The 20,669-nt window shown below is 38.5% G+C and overlaps 1 protein-coding gene across 1 annotated transcript in view; it reads right to left on the reverse strand.

Annotated features, from left to right (window-relative positions):
- Positions 1–20,669, reverse strand: part of FTO (FTO alpha-ketoglutarate dependent dioxygenase) — a 254,672-nt gene that overhangs the window by 160,548 nt on the left and 73,455 nt on the right. The window contains exon 7 of the mRNA XM_074157836.1: positions 15,338–15,457. Coding sequence (XP_074013937.1) covers positions 15,338–15,457 — 120 coding nt within the window. The remainder of the gene's footprint in view (positions 1–15,337; positions 15,458–20,669) is intronic.

Below are 20,669 nucleotides of genomic sequence, written 5' to 3' on the forward strand. Positions count from 1 at the left end.
ACTTTCAGGCTGAATGTTCTGCTCCAGTAAGGCCATAATACAACTCCTTCAAGAAAGTTGATTCAGAAATATGTCAGCAGAAAAAAACCTATTTTTGACATATGAAGTGAAACAATACCTTCACACAAAAGTCACATTTTTAACTAGTTGCATCATTTGTTATTAGTAGTTTACACATTTAATCTTCCGAGAGCAAGTCCCTGTTAAATGCTGCAGAAACAAGGTAAAGTTTATTAGATGGAAATTCAGATCTTTGCATTAATATCTTGCAGTTCCTTTGATCCATGAAAATCAGTATCTGCCTAATTTCTCCTTCCTGTTCTATCACTTACTGTGGCTTTTCCAACTTCAAGGAGTAACAGGAAGGAAAGGAAAAATAATTTTGAAAGATGAAGCATCAACTTTCACATTAATTTCATTATGCTGACTACAAATAAAAGTACAGACACTTTCTAATTTATTACTATTCTCTTTCCTGTTACTTCTCTTGTACTTCCAAGATTCTTTATACTTCCATTATTTTTATTCCCATTTCTCTCTGTTAACCCTTCTCTCACTTTGTTATACACTCTTCCTTCTTACAATTGTTTCCCCTTCACTGTTCCTCCCACTCTTTCCTGCAACTTATTTCCTCCCAATTTCTCTCTGCTCTGCTCACAAAAGCACCTTGGCCTTTAATTCCGCCTCCTATGAACGCTCCTTCAAGTTCTTATGCTCGCCATCCATTTTGTGGTGCCAGACCACTCACAGCCTCTCTGCAGATGTAGAAAAAACATTTCTAAGCATAAACGAAACTATTAAAATATAAGTGAAACACTAAAGGAACAAAAAAAAAAAAAAAAAAAAAAGGAACGAAGCCAGTGTAGTGCTTAGTGTTTGTACAAGAGAAATAAAGCTAACCACAGGCCAGGCATTGAATGGCAGACAGCAGTTAAACAACCTTAAAGAGAGAAGTGGCGTAGGAAGCCGCAGTGCTATATGCAGAGTTCCCCCTGGAGCACGTACGGGAAAAAAGTCCCCCTAAAATTTTAGCATGTCTGCTTTTTATCCCACAACATAGGACTAATTGTCCTCAGTGCCTGAGCTGGATTCCTTGCATGCTGGAGCAGAACAAATACTACTTTTTCACCTATCTGTCACAGCAAACATGAAAGATTATGACAAAAGCAAAGCAGCACTAAATCTCAGCACCTCACAGAGCTCTGAGCAAAACACCAGAGAGAAAGGCAGAGAGAAAGGCAGCACACAACAGACAGTAAAACAAAATCATCAAATGAGTAGCTGGACGGGAGCACCCTGCCTCCGTGCTTCCCCTTACTTAACAGCCATCCTACCTGCTGTACAGCGACATGAAAACACCCGCAGATTCGGTACGCAGATTAAACATAGATTATTATAATGTGTTTCAGTCTTCTGACAGATTGAACGACTTCATCCAGCAGTCCAGGCATTAAAGCCCATAGCTGGTAAGCGAGTTAAAACATTTATACACCAGCAAACTCACCTTCCAGCTCTGCAAAATATACATTGGTAATGCTTAATCAGCCTCATCAGTTTTCTTAAAACACCAAGTCAAGATCAGTTATGCCTCTATTGGAAAATGCAGAGGGCAGGCTATCACATCGCTTCGTACTTTCCAAGACTAGCACCACTTGAGCTGAGAACATACTACCATCTGAAGCTTGAAATACTGACCCCACCAGAAGAGTTGCTCTCCTTTCATTTTCGGCTTCCTAACATTAATGTTTCCTTCCTTGCTCTTTTGACTACCTTTTTTTATATGCAATATGCAAGTCCTATACGTACACCAACACAATTCTCCGGTAACTGGCTTCTAGCAGTTTCAGGTACTACCAGAGAGGTTTTAGGGTGGAAAAATGCCAGTGAGGGAACTCTTGCAGATCTTCCGCCATCCCCATACGTTTCCAGGTTTGATGTATAGGGAACGCCCACTGCACGAAGAAATCTCCAGGTGGAACATCTACTTCAGCATTTGCAGTCAAGGAATGTGTTATGGTCATCTTTATAGCAGGGAGCAAAGCCAGTGTCACAGCACACTTCAGTAAACCCCGACAAGTGCTGTAGAGCACTGGCAAGTCTTCACAGTCAGACAGAGCAACTCAGAAAGCCTGGACAGACAGCTGAGTTCTCTTGGAGACGTACGGATGGTCACGCAATCCTAGGACTGTATGAAAAATGAAAGAGCAAAAAGCCTTTGCTGCTTTCCTCTCACCAGCTCCAGCCCTATAAGGAACACAGCTCAGCAAAACACAAAAAAAGACCATGCTATTTAGAGCAAGGTTGGAAATACTAGGGGGTCAGGGTAACTCCTGCACAGTCACAACCTTTGAAAAAATTGAAGTCTTTAAAAATAGGTCCTCGATTCTGAAAGCACAGTAATTGGGAGACAGCTGACAGCTGGACAAGTATCTCTACAGTATCTCCAAGTCACCTGAATGACAGCCATATATATTTATACATTGTAAAGTGTGTGTATATATATACATACACACAATTTTATATATACACAGATATATATAATCTTTAATAAATGTCTCAGATTTGGCTTAGAATGAGACACAGGTTGGTATCTACTCTTTTAGAGGCTAAGTAGGGAATGCCTTCTTCCACGCGCTTTTGACTAGCCTTCTTTTGGTTTTTCACTATTTTTAAATGGAGGATTTAATTGCAAAGAGAATTTATGTTCTAATGACTACAGCTTCAATAAGCTTGGGCTCCTAAGGAAGAAGGATGCTCCTCTCCTCCCCCCACCCTAAATTACCTCAAAGTAATTTTCAGATAAAACAGAGAACACAAAACCTTTACTTAAAAAAAAAAAATCAAAGAAAGAAACACTGCAAAAAAACCCAAATAAAAGAATGTACCTTTGACCTCTGGTAATTCAAATAGAGTGTTAATCACTAAAGGATTAACACCCTCTGCATTATAAATAACATAACCAGTCATCAGGAAATTATAACACCCCATATAATCAAGAAACACTGAAGTCTACCATAGAATTATGCCCAAGCAGCGGGAGGTACTAAGATGAGAAACTAACATAGTGTATGAGTTCAGTGAGATTCTGCAACTTCCAGCACTATGGAGAACAGCTCCGTACTTCAACAGATAAACCTCTTCCCCCTCTATGTGTAAATACGTGTGTGCGCCCACGTGTTTACTTACATAAACTCACAAACAAGTAATTCACACTTTTTAAACATTATATGCATTTTTAAAATTGTAAAAAAATCTATGTGTATGTAATCTCCCTGATTTTTTTTTTCTGGGTAGTTTTATGTTTGTTGCATTAAAATCAAATGTTTTTAAAACATACTTTAAGTAACTTTCTACATTGAATGCAATTATTTTTTGCTTAAACAAGGACTATTTCTCCCTTATTTGGTTCTGTAGTGTAACCTAGTAGCATATTAAATGTAGTGCTATTACTGCACGAAAGCATCAATGAAGAAATTTCTATCAAAACACAAGCTTTTTTGAAAGGGATGAAAAAAGTAATCAAAGAAATCGCTACCCACACTACTCTGCTCTGAAGGAGACACAGAGCTGCCTTATCTTCTGCCACCCTCTCCGTAACCACCTCCCCCATTGCAAAGCTTCCCCCAACCCTATTTTCTCTCAAACCACACCAGTCCTTTTTGCCCGAGCGCCTCTGCCATCCTTCCTCCTCTTTCTCAATCTCCAAAGCTTTTCCTGCCGAGCTTGTTTGCTATTCCCACTGCACCCAAAGGTCCCTTTCACTTACACATCCAGTTTCAAGTTTTCCAACCACTACAGCACTTGAAATTATATTAATATACGAGATTAACCAAATGAGATGGGAAGTAGAAGTCTCTCAGCACTTACTGTTTCCAGCTGTGCTGGTGCCTTGCTAATCAACCTTCTCCTCTGAACTCCCAGACAGGAGGGTTCCGCTAGGACCAGGATCCCAACATTTCCCAAGAGGAAAATCAGACCTTTTCTTTAACGTGGAGTACCTCACGGAGAGCGTAAAGAGCAACCCATCTCAAGGAAGAACAACTCAGTTCAAATTAATTTGTAATCATGTTTTCTGCTGAGACACAGAAATTGGGGGGGAAAAGATCCACATCCTCACAATCACACCACAGCCTTTTACCTTCTTCCAAAGAATGATAGGAGAAGGTAGTGTCACAGGATCTGGTGGCACATTGGCAAGCAGGCAAGGCGAGGCTGGGATGAACATGGATAGCTCTTCCCATGCATAAAAGTGTTAAAATTAGGTGGGGGGGAAAAAAGAATCACAGAATCATAGAATTGTCTAGGTTGGAAGGGACCTTTAAGATCATCTAGTCCAACCATCAACCTAACTCTGATAAAAACCATCACTAAACCATGTCTCTAAGCACCATGTCAACCTGTCTTTTAAATACCTCCAGGGATGGTGCCTCAACCACTTCCCTGGGCAGCCCATTCCAAGGCTTAATAACCCTTTCCGTGTCAAAATTCTTCCCGATATCCAATCTGAACCTCCCCTGGCACAACTTGAGGCCGTTTCCTCTTGTCCCATCGCCTGTTCCTTGGGAGAAGAGACCGACCCCCCCTGGCTACACCCTCCTTTCAGGGAGTTGTAGAGAGCGAACTAAGACTTTCTCAGTTTGAGAAGCCTTTACAACCTAAACTGCATTAGAACTTCTCCTTTACATCCTCAGTAAGAAGACTCACTCCTCTAATTCACTTCCTCGCATTGCGGAATAACTAGCAAATTTCACCTTTTTCAAGCCCACTTTAAAACCCCACAGGATTTCTCCAACCTTGCCTCATTCCACAACTATGAAATACAGTTTCTAAATGAAATACACTTTAAGGCTGTACCAGGAGAAAAAGCACAGCTTAATTAAGTTAACTAAGCTGATTAAGCCATGCTCTTTCACCTATTACAGGAAGTATTTAGCCCTGGAGCCATCCTAAAGGCACCTCACACAGCATATGACATGTTTTCCAGAGATACTGTATATATTTAGTCACTGCGGAAGGGGAAAAAGCAAACACCCCATATGTCAGCATGCCAACAAAAGAACACAAGAAGTATCAGCTGATAAAGCAGCTGTTTACATCTCATTCTTGTCTGGAAGGTAGGCATTACATTACAAGGGAATAGATGAAGTTAAGAGAACGCTGCCCCAACACCTCAGATCCGCCTGGTATAAAACAATTGCAGTAGGAACACTCTTTCTGAAAATCTCAGTCACCGGTATTATTCCTGGGATCTTTGTATGTTTACAACTCGGACAAACGCATTTAAAATTGAATAGATTACAGCAGCCTCATTTTAAAATAATTAAGATTAACCTTTCTCCTTTGTGGTATCTAAATGAGTTTATATCATTAAAGGAATTCTTGAAAATTTTCAATGCTTTCAAAACGTCTAAAAGCAATTTCTAAAATAAAGACATAGCTCCACAGCATTACTCTTATCTTGGCTTTTGCCGGTACAAGGGTGCTGCTCTGTGTCTCATAAAGATTTCTGGCAGAGTGAGAAAACCTGGTCAGTATCAGAGTCTTTCCTGGGACCTGTCTGAAGTGTCGACAAGCAGCTAAGCTGAATATTAATACACCCTCCATCATCAAAGCTATTGCATACCCAAAGGATGAGAAATATTTTAATCAGCTTTCAGCTTGTCTAGTAGAAGGCAGTTTATTCCTTTGGGATTATACATCTATGTGCTCAATTTTTGTCTTCGTGCTCTCTCTATATACATTACTTTTGAAACTAGTAGCAAAGAGCCTAAATCTGCTGTTTTGTTGGAAAAAGCCAGCTAATGCTGTGATTCAATTACAGTATTTTACATTTAACAAGAAAAACGTAGAAGATGAAAAGCAAAGAAAAGAGTTGAGAAACCAGTTCTGTACCCTGGTTTTTAACAGTAGGACTTCTTAAAGAAACCAGTGGAACTTTTTTTTTGTTCAATATTTTTGAAAATATTATGAGATTTCAAGACTGATTCATCTGTTGCCTTACCCGTCTTTTCCCCTCCCCAGTAGATTCCTAAGTTTTGATACTGTAAATTCACAATTCCTTTAGCACAATGACCACCCATGACCACCATGGACCACCAATTGACCCATGAATGTATACATGTTTTATGAACACGTATCAAGTATGTCCTACAAAAGATCAGTAATGGAATAATAGTCTGAAAAGTCTTGACTGTAAACCTATAATTGCACAGTAACCTCTCCTTTCTCTACTGTCACTCGTCTGAGAGACAAATTCAGTCACCGTAACATTGCATTAATGAAGATACCACCTACAGGAGAAGACTTTTAAAAGTGAGAAATATCAATAATCCTAATTACGTATAATTTTAATCCTTTTAAAAGCATCATAACATTTCAGACTAAAACACAGCCAGGACTTGTATCGGCCTTTGCATTAAGCATCTACATAAATGCAATACAGAAGTAATTTCATGTTACTTCATCCCTGCTTCCTTGGGGATCGATGTATTACTCTTGGACATGTAACACCATGGTGCTTTTTCTTCTTCCCCCTAAGAGAAGACAGACATAAAGCTTCGCTGCTGAAAGATTTTCAGATACTCTATTGCCTCAAGGAATTCTGGGAAGTACAACCTTTGTGCACTTTGGTACTACACAGCATCAGCATAAATTGGTTGGTAGAGGCTAACCGTAAAATCTTATCTACCCCAATATTCCATCTGCAACATAATCATTCATTAGTTCTGAGCAAAGGAGTGAATTCTATGGTCCTACTCCTGCAAATGATTTCAGCACAGAAACTCCTCTTTCATGACGTGGGAGCACGGCACTGGACAGAATATGAGAACAATTAGTAAAGTATGACAATGAGTAAACTTGCCCTGCCATGTGTCCCAATTACAAGAAAAGTCTTATCATTCACTTTTCCAAGCTGAGTTCCACCATAACATCAACAAAACAATTGACCTTCTAGAGCTAGCTAGGGAAGCTTTAATCCATCAGCACGTAGCACGCAGCTTGAAGATCAAGCTAAAATATAATTATTAGCAGTGCATATATGCATATATACACACACACAAAAATCAAATAATCTCTTCAGTTTATTACAGAATTGTATTGACCCAGCTATTAAGGGTGCACTCTGCAGAATAGTGGATGCTAAGCATGAAGTCGGGTTCACCTTGAGCTTAGCTCCACTGATGCCCCTCCGATTCACAAGCAAGAACCTGACCCGTTCTCACCGTTTCCTTCGTCATTCTGTTATATTACACACATTCAAAATGACTACTATGAAAAGAGATGCCATTGGTCTGATTGTGATAAATAATCACATTATTTCACAGAAATAATTTACGAGACTTGCTACACTTTAACTTTATATTAGAGCCTCTGCTGTGAGAATTATACAGAGTTCAGATTCACCAGCAGTCCCAGGAGAACTGCCGAAACCTGATGTTAACTAGAGACATTCCAGAAAAGCCAGTAATTACCTTCTTACTGCAGAATAGTAAACATTATATTATGTCTACAGCTTCAGAAGCATGTGGAGTAAGAAATGAAAAGTGCAAAAATGATTCACTGAAAAGCTCCTGAGAACTAGAACTGGGAACTGCCAGGAGACAACCAGGGTCAGCCAAAACATAGTAAGCTCCTTCTGTCATACCTAAATGGATAAAACTTGCCCATCTGAAAAATAAAATAAAATAATCTTAGACATGGCCCAAATTCTACAATTTCTAATCATGGTAGGGGGGAGGCAGAAATCTGTTGGGTTCCTTCGGCTGCAGAATGTTCTCTCCCTATGACACAGCCAATAAGGAACTCTCAGTTACAGTAAAAATCATAGACTCTTTTTATTGATGAGGAATTTAAGATCAGAAATAGTCTGCAACCTAAAACCAAAGTAAGACCTCAACATTTTGATCTCCACGCTAATTTTGAAAACCACACTTAAGTTACTTGCACAAGTTAAACAGAGGGTCAGTGAAAGAATTAGCACCTAATCCATCAGAGCATAACGCTCTCCATGGCAAGTACCGAAGCCAAGTTTTCTTTCTTTATGCATAAAACGAGAGCCGTAATTTTGATCAAAGATGAAGTAACTGTTAAAAAATACATTGCAAAAACGCTATTCGCTCATGATCTTGTTAGGAATTAGAAGGACTGATGACCAGATAGGAAAGAAAAAGTATCAATGCAGCAATGGCAGCTTTTTGGAAGACGTCACCTCCTTTGCATACAAAAGCCATTTGGAAAGTAAACCAGCCATATTCTATTTTATACTGGTTACATAGCCACTAAAATACTACAGCAAAAAAACCATGTTTAGCAATATTAGTTGTACTCTAGAAAAAAAAAATTAAGAATTACAGCAATGAAGATGGTGACATTTTAGTCATACTGCCATTTGCTTTCACTTTCATTCAAAATCACAACTTCCCCTACTTTATGGCAATCACAGGAAAAATTATTGCTGCCAAACTACTGTAATTCACAGCTTCAACACCAAACCAAATCTTTTTTTTGTATCTATGTAGCATGTCCATAAACATACATACACAAATGTGCAAATCCATAAGGTCTGTATGTGATCACTTCTATGATTGCATAAATGAGAACTAGAAACCGCTTTAACTATAGTTAATAATTAATCAAGTTTTATATAACACACAGATACACAATTTCAAAGATACAGAAAAACTTCTTCTCAAGAAATGTTATTCTTAGTGTTCAAATATGGTCTTCTATTCTGTTTTTCTACTAGGAAATAGATTTCTAAAGAATCATAAAAAGCTTTGCAAAGAATAACTGGACTAGTAAAACCATAGCACAATCCTACTACTTCACTATTTCCACAGCAAATAATAAGCTCTGATAAACACACTGTTGATAAAAAGATCTTTTGTTATTCCAGTATATGTCCATCCAAGGTTTTGGGATAAAAATGGTGGAAACAGCACACAATTTTACACCATGTATAGTGGCCCCATCATACTGATCTTACTTCCACTGAAATCAATCACATAGTTTCTATTAACAATAAAAGAGGAACACCAGGTTCTAAAATATCCCCTTCCAGGACTGACACCTGGAATCACAGGGATGAAGCAGGAACTATGATCTGAGCTTCTCCCCCTCTGCCACACGCTGGGTGACCCCTAGTCCTACCAACAGACTAATGCTCTCTAAACTCTTCCCCTATGCTGCTCCTGCTTCTGAGAGCTGCAAGCAGTCGCCCCCAGTGCTCATTCCCTATAAACGCCTTCGCTCTAAATATAACTATATATGATTCAGAAGTTACATGAAGAATTAGAAGATCACCCCAGTTAAAAGCCCCAACATACCTTTGTATGTGTTAGTGTGCAGAAGCATGTACATACACACGCAGTCCCACTGGGGACCAGCTCTGGCAGCCTGTCCGCTACGAGAAAACCTGTACATGGGATGGAGAATCCTGGTGAAGCCCCAGTGCTCAGCTCAGACAGACACATCCCTTTGCACAATTCAAATACAAGATCGGGGCATAACCTACACACAGAGTTTTGATTTCTGCTGACATGTTTTATATCTAATTATGTTTTAAATACTAACACAGAGCTCATCACGTTTTCTATACAAGTACATGTATATACTACACACAATCATATAGTATAAAAATATAGGGAAGACAACAGAAAGAAGCCCTATTACAGCAAGAGTTAAGCACAAGACAACAGAATGCCAGCCATCTAAAACCGAAGCTCACCGAGATACAGTTGTGCACACAAGGAAACACCTACAACCGTCAAGCGTGTAGCTCAGGTGCACGTGCCCCTGGCAGGGAAGGGAGCGGTGGGAGAGCATCCCCACCGCCTCCGCACCATCTGCTGCGGCACACGCTCCCAGCCACACGACGTGACGCACAGCTGCACCAGCCACCCACGGTCCTCCCCTTTGGGCTGTCAGAAACACATCTCACTTTCCCATAGGACATAAATTGTCCTAAACTTTTCCTGCCTTGTGCCAGTTTACATGATAACCTTAACGTTTTCAGCGCAATTCTCGCAGTACGCCGTGCGAGTCGGAAGACTGCCCTTTTAACAATTCCAGTTTATAAGAGAAACGCTGCAGTGGTTCATATCGACACAGCTCAGATCTCCACCTGCTCACATAAGGGTTAAAAATAGAAAGTGCTATCCACTGGTTTGCTCTGATGTTCCTGTAGATATTGTCACTGGATGTATCCTCAGTAGAATTCTATTCAACACCTCTGTCTTTAAGTACAAAGCTGTAGGCTGTAGCAGCTTTAGGAAACATAAGTATCCTTTTTTCTGCTGCACAGTATCTGTGTGTGAAATTCTCTAAAGGGGTTTAAGTATTTACCCTGAACACTATCAGACAGTTTCTAAAATTTTCCTTATCCTGTTGCAAAAACACTTCAAAGAGAATCATAAACACAGTCCTTTGTGCTTTCAGCACACACTTTGTTTTGGAAGCTTAAGTCTGAATTCCTTCAGAATTGTAAATACTTTTTTTCTGAAAGATGTGCAATACAACTTTACTTTTTTCTTTTTCTTTTCTTTTTTTCCTTTTCTTTTTTTTTTTTTTAAAAAAAAAGATTGGTAGTGATTCTACTCCAAACAACACTGAATCCTTTCTCCCATTTCTGACAGCTAAAAATATTGGGGTCAAGGAAATTAGTGCCAAAAAAAAAGAAAATAAAAAAATCGTCAGAATCAGGTTTTGTTGTTGTTGTTTAAGATAAAAGGTACATTTCCAGAAACATCTGATTCCTAGCCTACATAAAATATAACCTGCCAAAAATACATTTATTTAAAGGGTCTGGCCTAAACAGTAAGAAGAGCCCCAAAAGACAAGAAATATGGCTAAAATTTGGGTCTTTGAGCTGCCATGTTGTGCCTACATTTCACAGCTCATTAGGCAAATACGATCACCTATCACCGCGTGGCCCTCCCATAAAGGAGTGTGACACTGCAATATCGAAGCACAACGGGAAAGCTAAAAAAGAAATTAAAATAATACCTCAGAATTTCTTGAATTTTGGCTGACAAGGTCAAACCAATTCAAATGTCAGTTAAGTTCCTCTGCGTTTTCTGAAAAAAGCTAAAGAACGAACCAGCCTGTTTGTGATCCCATTGTATATATATATTTAAATATAATTGGTTAGCTGTTTACAGAGCCAAAGTCTACAAAAGCTACGAGGATTCCTTTTAAAAGCATATTTTGTCTTACAGTTTTTCATTTTTATTCTGGAACTGAAATATTCTGATTTAAATGCATATTTAAACCCTTGTTTTAATTTGGGGGGGGGAAGAAAAAAAAAAAAAGAAATATATTATGGCCCTGGGCTGAGATTTTGTAGTCAAGTTTCAGCCTAGACTCAATTCTGTCAGGCTCTAAGCCCCTGACAATAGTGGCTTATAGCTGAAACTATGACATACTTCATATGGAGCTATAGCAGCAAATAATGAAATAGACCTCAAAAAGGAAAGAAAAATACTTTTACAAGAACATAGCCTTGCTCTCTGATTTCAATTTAGTTGTATAAACTGATAAAAACGTGCTATTGAGAATAACAGTAATAACATGACTAGTAAATATAGTTTAGAAAAAGTTGTACAAATCAAGGTGAAAGTTGCGCAGAAAGGTATCAGTTTGCACGAAACGCCACTGTGCTCGTCGTAACTACACAGGGTGTGCCCGCTCTGCTTTTATGCTACATTTATACATTAAAAGGTGTGCTGCATTTCATTATCGTTACCTGGATTTTAGGATGTCAAAAATGAAACAAATGGTGTAACAATTACTTGCGTTTCAGTTAAACCATTAAAAATCCATTCTTTAAGATCTACGATTCGTTCCTTTTAAGTAGACCTTTATTGTAGGCAAACGCTTACACTGTTATATTTAACTCCAAACCAGTCATACTTTTCTCTGCATTTTAGTTCTACGATTTTTTTCATCTTGCCAAATTCCTGCATAAGTAGGTAGGATTAAATGGAGCCTAGCCTACCTAACATAATTATATATGTTGTGATTTTATACTGCAATGAAACTGATACATTTTAATAATCCCAGTCTTGGCTCTTGCCCACTAGAGTCAATAAAGGTTATTAAGGCCAACTGCCATATAAATACATTGCTACATTGCTAAATGGACTGTCAAAGCAGGAAATACAATTCACACCATATAGCACTACTAAGGTCTTCATTTATTTTATGTTTTTTTAAAAGAAACACTAGATACGTTAAAAAAGCCTTTAAAGATTTGGTATTTAAGTATAATCATATACGTCTACTTTTCATTCCACAAACAAAAACCATTTCATTGATTTACATTTTACTTATTCAGTAAAATCAGCCTAAAACAAAATAAACAACCAAAAAAAAAAAAAGACTGTAGGACTTCTGCAGTTCTTACTGATTCGGCATGGCGTTAGAAGATTTTCATAGCTAAAATAAATGTCAGATTGCAAGGTTTGCATGATATCAGACCCTGAGAGACAAATTGTCTCTCGGCTGAATCTCAAACCAGCTACAGCAAGACTTCCTTCACATCACATGAGATTTCAGCTTTTCAGACTTCTCTTTACCCAGAAAGCAAAGCTTGTACAGTCTTTTTTTCAAATGGTAACTCTCCTTTTGAATTCAGCAAGCATTTATCCCGATGCTGCAGATGATAACGTGTTAATCTTGGATGACTTTTAAAAAAAAAAAAACAAAAAAAACCCCACCACACTCTCAAACATTTGAATAGCCTTCATATTTTCAAGGGAGGGGGGAAAAAAGAGAAGAAAATTGGTTAAACTGCTTTGGATTTAATGGTTCATAAATTCATGAGGTAATATTGTGGGAAATGTGATGTTTTATCAGAATGTCATTCAAATGAAAGGTTTAACATTTACATCACAAGAGCGAGCTCTAAGTAAAACTATCCTCAGGGAAAGAAATGCCAAGAATAAACATTATGATAAAATTGTGTGCTTGCCATAATGTACAAAAATATTAAATAAAGCCCAAAGGCTTGAAGACACTGGGTTAAACTTCCTGCAGTATCATACTCTGCTGTGACACTGCAGTAATTACAATTAGCAGAATCGGATATTGGCTTGGAAACTTTCTTTTCTTTTTTATAACTGCCTTATTAAACAAAGGATAGGGGAAAAAAAAAGGTACACAGGGACCACAAGACTGACTTTTGTATCACTCTACACACATGTAAAAAAAAAAAACCAAGTCAAGAGCTGTTCAGCTCACACACAAAAGTAAGAAAAATACATTGCTTAAGTATTTTCTTCTTAAAATAATTCCTTTTAAGCAACAATATTATTCTAAGACAAGATCAACAATGCTAAGACATTTTTACTCTTGGCATTTTGACATGATTTTTTTTTAAAGAATCATCCAGCTAAAATTATAAATTTGGAGAAAAAACATTGACTGTAGACTACTGGGTACCTTCAGAAATACCTTTTTGATTTAACTTAATGCTGGGGAAGCTAAGCATGCACCAAAACACTGCACTTTTTATGTTAAATTGCTGTTGAATTTGTTAACCCACAATTGATTTCCTGTGTTATGGAATCTTAGAGATTACAGCTAACTTGAAGCAACAGGGATAATTCTTGATGTTAATGCTACGTTTCTATGTATTTTTATTAAGTCAATGCCTGTTGTTGCATTAAAACTGCGGCTCAACATTGCCCCCTACTGTCATCTTGCAAAATACTAAAGGACAAAATGTAGGTTAAATCCAAAAAAAACCCCACTCTACCTCGAAGTCCCAAATACAGTAAGCATCAAATTTACTTAGAGACTCAACAAAACAGACATTCTCAATTAACATTCTCTTCTGTCTCCTTCAATAGCTGAAATTAATTGTGATTAATATGTTATAAGTCATAAAACATTAAAGCAATTTTTAAAATTTAAATTAGAAGCAGCTTCTGTCTTGGCCCAACCTTCAGTTTGCTGATAAATATCATCCTGAGGCCTGTTGAAAGGAGATACACTGACGCCACCATGTTTCTAATTAGAGACACATGGTAATGTCACACCAATTGCAGAAAACCTAGCCCTTGAGAATTCCTGAGTTTGCTGTTTTTCCATGTTCTCAGCACACAATGGATATAAAATAACAATCAAACATTCTTGTCTCTACCTCATCTAAGCCTGTGTTACAAGAGAGTAAGTTGTCATTTGAAAGAAAAACAAACCAAAATTTTTTTTTAAATTATAAAGGTCATTCAAGAATGTGAGCACATAAGAACACAAAAATGAGGAAAAAACCCCACACAAACAAGTTACAAATAATTTCTCTCCTTTGGTAGGGAAGTTTAATGTTCACCGATTCCTTGCAGCAACTGATTTCACCAATTAACACTGTACTTTTCCACGTGTATTTTCCAAGTCTGAAAGCAGCCGTTGCTGGAAAAGTTTCCAATACGTGTGAGCAGGTTAGGGAGTCACACCACCTTCCTCAAAACCCCAGAGCGTACTCTTGTTGTACCGCACCTCCAGCGACTCAAAAGACACCTCTACTACAAATCATATCCAGCATCCTCAGCTACATTACAAACTTTTCCAAGTCAGCTATGGGCAAATTGAGACTTACGCTGTGACCGGCAGAAATGACTGAGAAGCAGCTTCTAATGCAGACGCATTAGAATATGAGCAAACCTGTCAATAGAGTTCCTTCAGCATACAAATCTAGAGGCAGGAATGCTGGGAATGGGATCAACCACTTTCACTAGCAAAGTCTCCCAATGGAGGCTCCACTTGGCCAGCACCAGCAAGCAAGGTGCTTTTCACCGAGTCTGTTTTCAAGGAAAGCAGGGATGTACTTTCAAGTACACAGGAGCCAATATCACCACAATTATTCAAGAAACTAATCTCGTCTTGTTGGCTCTAGCTATGGTGTAAGTGTGCAGGTGGACTACAGGCAGACAGTTGTACCTTCAGACCATAAGATTTTATTCCCAACTTTCCTTCATTGTTGGCACTGGCAGAGTTGTCTATCATGGTGGTGTATGAAAAAGCTGGTAATGCACAGTTCCATGTACCAATTTGTGTGATGTAATATATTACTGTCATCTTATAAGGCTGCCAAACTTGACAACCAAACAAAGTCAGGAAATAACTAAAATCTTGATTCTTTTGATCTTATTTTGCTCACATTTCTTCTGGCTACTGTGGAGAAAAATAAGAGGCAGCAGTGGAAGGCTGACATTGATTCTACTTTTCATATCTTCTGAATAAGGTTTAATACCCGTTACTACAGGACAATTAAAAACATAATTGTGAGTGCTCTCAGAATTAAGCTCTAGAGGCTTTAGACTATAAAACTAGTACTTACCATAATCTCCATTTTTCTCCAAAATTCTTCCAATTTAGCCATAGGCTTAAGCCACCAATCAGTGCACTTCAAATACCGCTTGCCTTGAAACCAAAACTGCCTAAGCCACTCAAATTCAACCTGCAAGATAAAAACATAGGGTAGCATAAACATCTATGTTCATTATTTGGGGCAGGAATGGGGTAATGCATGAAGCCAGCTATACCCGAACAATGCCATACAAAAGGAGAAGGTTACCAAAGTATTCATTTCTAAATGCAGCCTCACACCCAGGTGTTTATTGTGTTTTTCTTCCACATGAATTTGTGACCTGAGCTACTCCCTTCTAACCTAGAGAGGTGCAAACCCCGACTCTCTTCTTTACATGTGGTACACGTACAAAGAACATTAAAAGTTCAGGTTTACTCACAATTCAGTCAAATATGTACCAGCTCTGGCTTATTTTGATTAACATTGTGGGTTTCAAAATATTTCAGTCATATAAAAGATTGAAAAAACTTGCAGTAATAAAATTGCTAGAATGCAGCCGAGTCAACTGCTATGGAATGAGAGCGCAGCATTACAATGAATCATAGTTCCTCATACTTTACCAAGCAATCTGGTGACCAGATAGGCTACCAAAATCTTTAGGATTAACTGGATCTCAACAGGAGCCACGAAAGCCCTGCTCGGGCAGACCTGCCGGGGAAAGGGAGGGCCCAAAGACTCTCACGCTCCCTCCACTGGATCTGCCATTACCCCAAAATCCACCAACCCACAACAATGCCCACCTACCAGGAGCCAAAAAGCTCAGAGCATCTGAAGTAACAGGGTTTTCTAGGAGAAAGCTTGTGTGGAGATTGTGCTTTACAAAGCAAACAAATCCCCCACTGAAGCAATAGAGCTTCCATCAGCAGCAAGCTAATACTTTTATTTAGAACATGAAACAACAAAAGATATAATACTTTACTAGTTGGGGTTTTTAAAAAAGTTTCATATATGGGTGGCCCACCAACTTTAAGACAAGAGAAATATTAGCTTACTAAAACATAATATAAATATATAACTCATCAAATATTCTTTAAGCAAAATAATTCCATTTATCCTAATTTCCACTGAGCCTTTTTTCCTTTAATAGTTATCCATAGTTCTGGTCTGTAGAATTCTGTATTTATCTTTGTTGTGGTAGTTGTGTTTCACACCGAGTTCAAAGCTGCTTTAATCAGTATTTGTACCACAAAGAGGTTTTTGTTTATTCCTGTGCCGCTCTGATGATGCAAACAACGACAACCTGCCAAGGTGAGAGAATAAAGCAAACTGCCCAAAGCTGTCACCTAACGCTTTCTTTCCCGCAAGGGTGAACAGAATGGCTACAGAAATTGTTCCAGTTAACAATAACTAAATGTTTGGTCAGTATATGTTAAAGATTACAATAAAAGATGCTTAAATTTGAAGTGTATAAAAAGAATATTAAAGCAACTTTGTCAGTAAAACATAATAACATGATTCATTGGCAGACATAGATCTTAAAATATTTTCAAAGAAACTGCCTTCAAGTCTAGGGACTTTTTAGTGCAGAAGTTTGATGACATCCTTCCTAAAAAAAGCTGAAGGAAATGAATCACATGAGACCATTAATCAGTGAAAAAAATTTTTTTAAAAAATTAAATAAACGTTACGATATGGTTCATCAAGACAAGAATCTATTTCAATCAATCTGATTTTTGACTAGTCGTACTGATTTGTTACATTAATCTATGTAATTTCAGTCCAATTCAAGCCTGGCATCTTAACCAAATTTTGAATGTATCTTGATCCTCTACAGAATACACAACTTGACACAGAAGAGCTCCTTTTTAGGTGCAAGAGGTAAAGGTTAGCAACAGGCTAGTTAATTTTCTGCAGAATTATCTGGTCTCCTCAGAGGTCAGTGTACCAAACTGTAACGTGTGGCTGTTTAACTATGTGGACTACCATTTACTAGGGCACTCAAACTCAGGTCCATACTCAACTCACAACATCCCGGTTTAGCTCTAAACTCAGTTAATAAAATGGGGGCTGGGGAGAAAAACAATGTTTCAACCACCAACTCAGCCATGAAGCTGCTTGACAAGCAACTGCTCTGAACTATCACCTCGGAACAGATAACTGTTGGTTCTGAAAAATACGTAACGATGAGGCAATGGTGACATGGTTTGCCCATCACTCCATCCTTGTTTCGGACATATGCAAGCATAAATACTTAGTTTTACTAAAAATCTCCAGAGCTTCCAGTTATGCTAAGTTTGTTTGGTATTTTTAATTAACACATGAACACTTTTAACATCAAATCCATTACTAAGTACCTGTTTCAACAAGAACATATGCTATCTGCTTTCCAGCTTCTCCTAAAACCTGTATGTCCTCCTGCTTTCATGGAACGCTATTCAGTAATACCCTTTCCTGCAGCAGGAAGGCACTCCGATTCCCTCGCCTCCTTCCACGAACAGGAGGAGCTGTACCAGGAAAAAAAGTCACAACAGAAAATACTGGAGACACAAAAAGCTCCATTTTAGCTCTAATGGAACTGAACTTACAGAAAGTTCATCTTCCGTGACAAAACTCTCAGGTTCGCAGCTCTTGCTGAGGATTTTGTCAAAGAATTTTAATTTGGAGACTCACATATATCACAAGCAACTTTAGTTAGCATCAGAAAGCATGTTACACAGCTGAACAGGACAGAGCCTACATGTATTAACATATAAAAATATATATTCTGAGTGTTTTGGGAATAATTTTCATCTCCTAATTAATTTTCACTTGTGACTTACGACTGAGCAAGTAAGCTCAGAATCAGGCCTCATATCTCTAACCTCAACATATTTTCAAGTTGCCCTTTAAACAATGATTAAAGGCCAGTTTTAGGTTATAGTCAATACTGGGTAGTAAAAGGCCAACAGTAGCATTTGACATTTTGTGAGGCAGTGCTCCTCGGTCAATTATTTAAAAATATTGGTTATTAAATGCCACACGTGCAGGTGATCTATATTTTCTCTCTTCTGTACTAGCTGGCCACCAACCATGCTGTCAGCTCACTGTGATGTGCTAGAACATATTAACCTTCCTCTGCAGTGCCCTCGGTCTCTAACACCGGGTAACTTCAACTTAGCCCAGGCTTTCCTACATGTCTGTGCGTTCACCACAATCACATTTATCTGCTGCTGCCACAAAACTAGATCTGCTGTAGGCAAAAGCGACTGTACCTCACAAGCAACAAAGCAACCAATTCAGTTGCAAGTTTTAATCATGGTAATCAGGATTTGATAATCGCAGCTGAGCAAAAACCCTGCTGAGGACAAAACCCTACCTTTTCAAACTTCAGTACTTACTTTGAAACCTGCTACATTTTCAACACAATCCCCAGATGCTACAAAAAATTCCTCTAGTGTTTTACTTCATAGAGAACATCCAATTGTTAGATTGGTGCTGGCAAATAAAGAAGCCTTGAAAATAGCTCTCTCACACAATATGAATTATCAGATGTTGCATTACTCAGAGCAAGGAAAACAAATTTTCTTTGAAACGTGAAGAATAGGCTGATGATGATCTTTTCTGCAGATTTATTTTCATACGTATGGGCATTTACATCATCTGCCCAGCAGTGTTTTATTACTTTCAAAAGCATTTGCTTGCCAATGGCTTTCCCCAGGTCCCCTGAAGCTTTGTTTGGGACATACCCAGTAGCCGTACATATTTTGGAAAGCCAAGTGTGATTCAGTAGAGGCAAGAGGTTGCAACTGAGTTAACTCCGCAAGATGTCAGGATAAACTATTACTGGCCAAACTGTAATCTGATTGCTTAAACGGGCAACTTCATTCAATCTCTTACCCCTGTGTGTACATTGTTAGGCTCCTGCACTTCACAGCTGTCCAGGTAATTGCTTCCGTTCACCCTGCTACACTCTGCTCACCAGCTACCCTGCCACTGAAGTATCTGTTCAGACTTCAGGCCCGTAAGCTACTCAGTCAAGCAGCACGTGAACACCCTTAATTAAGGTTATCTTTACTTACGACTACAAAGTACGTTCTAGGAGTGAAGTGACTCACACATCTAACAAACAGCACATACCTCGCAATTACTCAGATATTCCTTTGAAGGCTGTTTTAGTGAGGGAGAGCATGACAACAAAGCCAAGACTAAAGAAATATTAAACTTCTACCTGGCTGCCCACTAGAGATGCTAAAAATCTCCCCTGGCTAGCATCTTACCTTTTCGACTGGAATACCTCTGTTAAGAGATCGAAGACAGGACCGTGACAAACGAATATTGGGAAACCTAACATCAGTAAAGATATCCCCCAGACACTCACCCATACCTCTTTTAGAGGCTTCTCTGCCCACCACAAAAATGGAAAAAACTAAGTCTCCACCTGTGCTTCAGATCTTCAGTTCAAACCCACTTCATCAGCACAGCAAGTCAATTTTCCTGCCCAGGAATACAGAAGCGAAGGCACAGAATCATACCTCATTCTTTCAGACTTGCTCTTAGGCTTTTTCCCCCTCTAGCAGACACAGACAATTAATCCCGATCTCACTTGGCAGCACAGAATGCAAATCTGTGCTAAACTACTGTATTTAGGCTTAGACACACCGAGCCTGATGGTACTGGGATGGTTCTGTTCCGCTTCATGACCTCTCATGATGACTTCAGAGGTGCCAGCAAGAGGGGTAAAAACCCCAAACCCATAGCATTTCAGGAAGATAAAGAATCTAGAACAATGGCTGCATCTAATTATCTGAGTTAAACCCTGTGAAGAGCTTCAGTTATGGCAATATTTGAAAGTAAAATACAACCATACCACCTCCTCTCCAGATGGGAATACTACCTAATTTCAAGCTCATGATCTCTGGTCCAGAAGAATAGAAAAAAAAAAAAAAATCACAAAGAGGTTTAGAACTAACACAGAAAGCCATGTATCGGAACAGAAACACACAGGCAAAACTGGTCGGCAGTTCTTCGTTAATTCTGTGATTGGATTTTTGTGCAATTTTGTCTTTAAAAAAAAAAACCACACACCAAAAACTGACAACAAACCAGTGACCAAATCCTGACTACACCAATCAAATGGAAGACTCATTTTCATCAGTAAACAGTTTGATTCTTTAAAAAATCCAAACACATTCTTGTTCTTCACCCGCCTGAGAAAATTTGAACCTAAAACCTGTATTAGTGCCTGAAAATATGAAGATAATCGTTCAGTGAGTAAAAGAAGGTGGGAAGCTTTTACATGCAAAAAAGTTGCATTAGCCTCCCAGATGCATATGTTTCACTTCAGTGATGTTCAAAGAAGAAATGTGCATTTACCACAGTGATA

This window comes from Numenius arquata, chromosome 13 (assembly GCF_964106895.1).
Source record: "Numenius arquata chromosome 13, bNumArq3.hap1.1, whole genome shotgun sequence".
NCBI classification, from domain to species: domain Eukaryota; kingdom Metazoa; phylum Chordata; class Aves; order Charadriiformes; family Scolopacidae; genus Numenius; species Numenius arquata.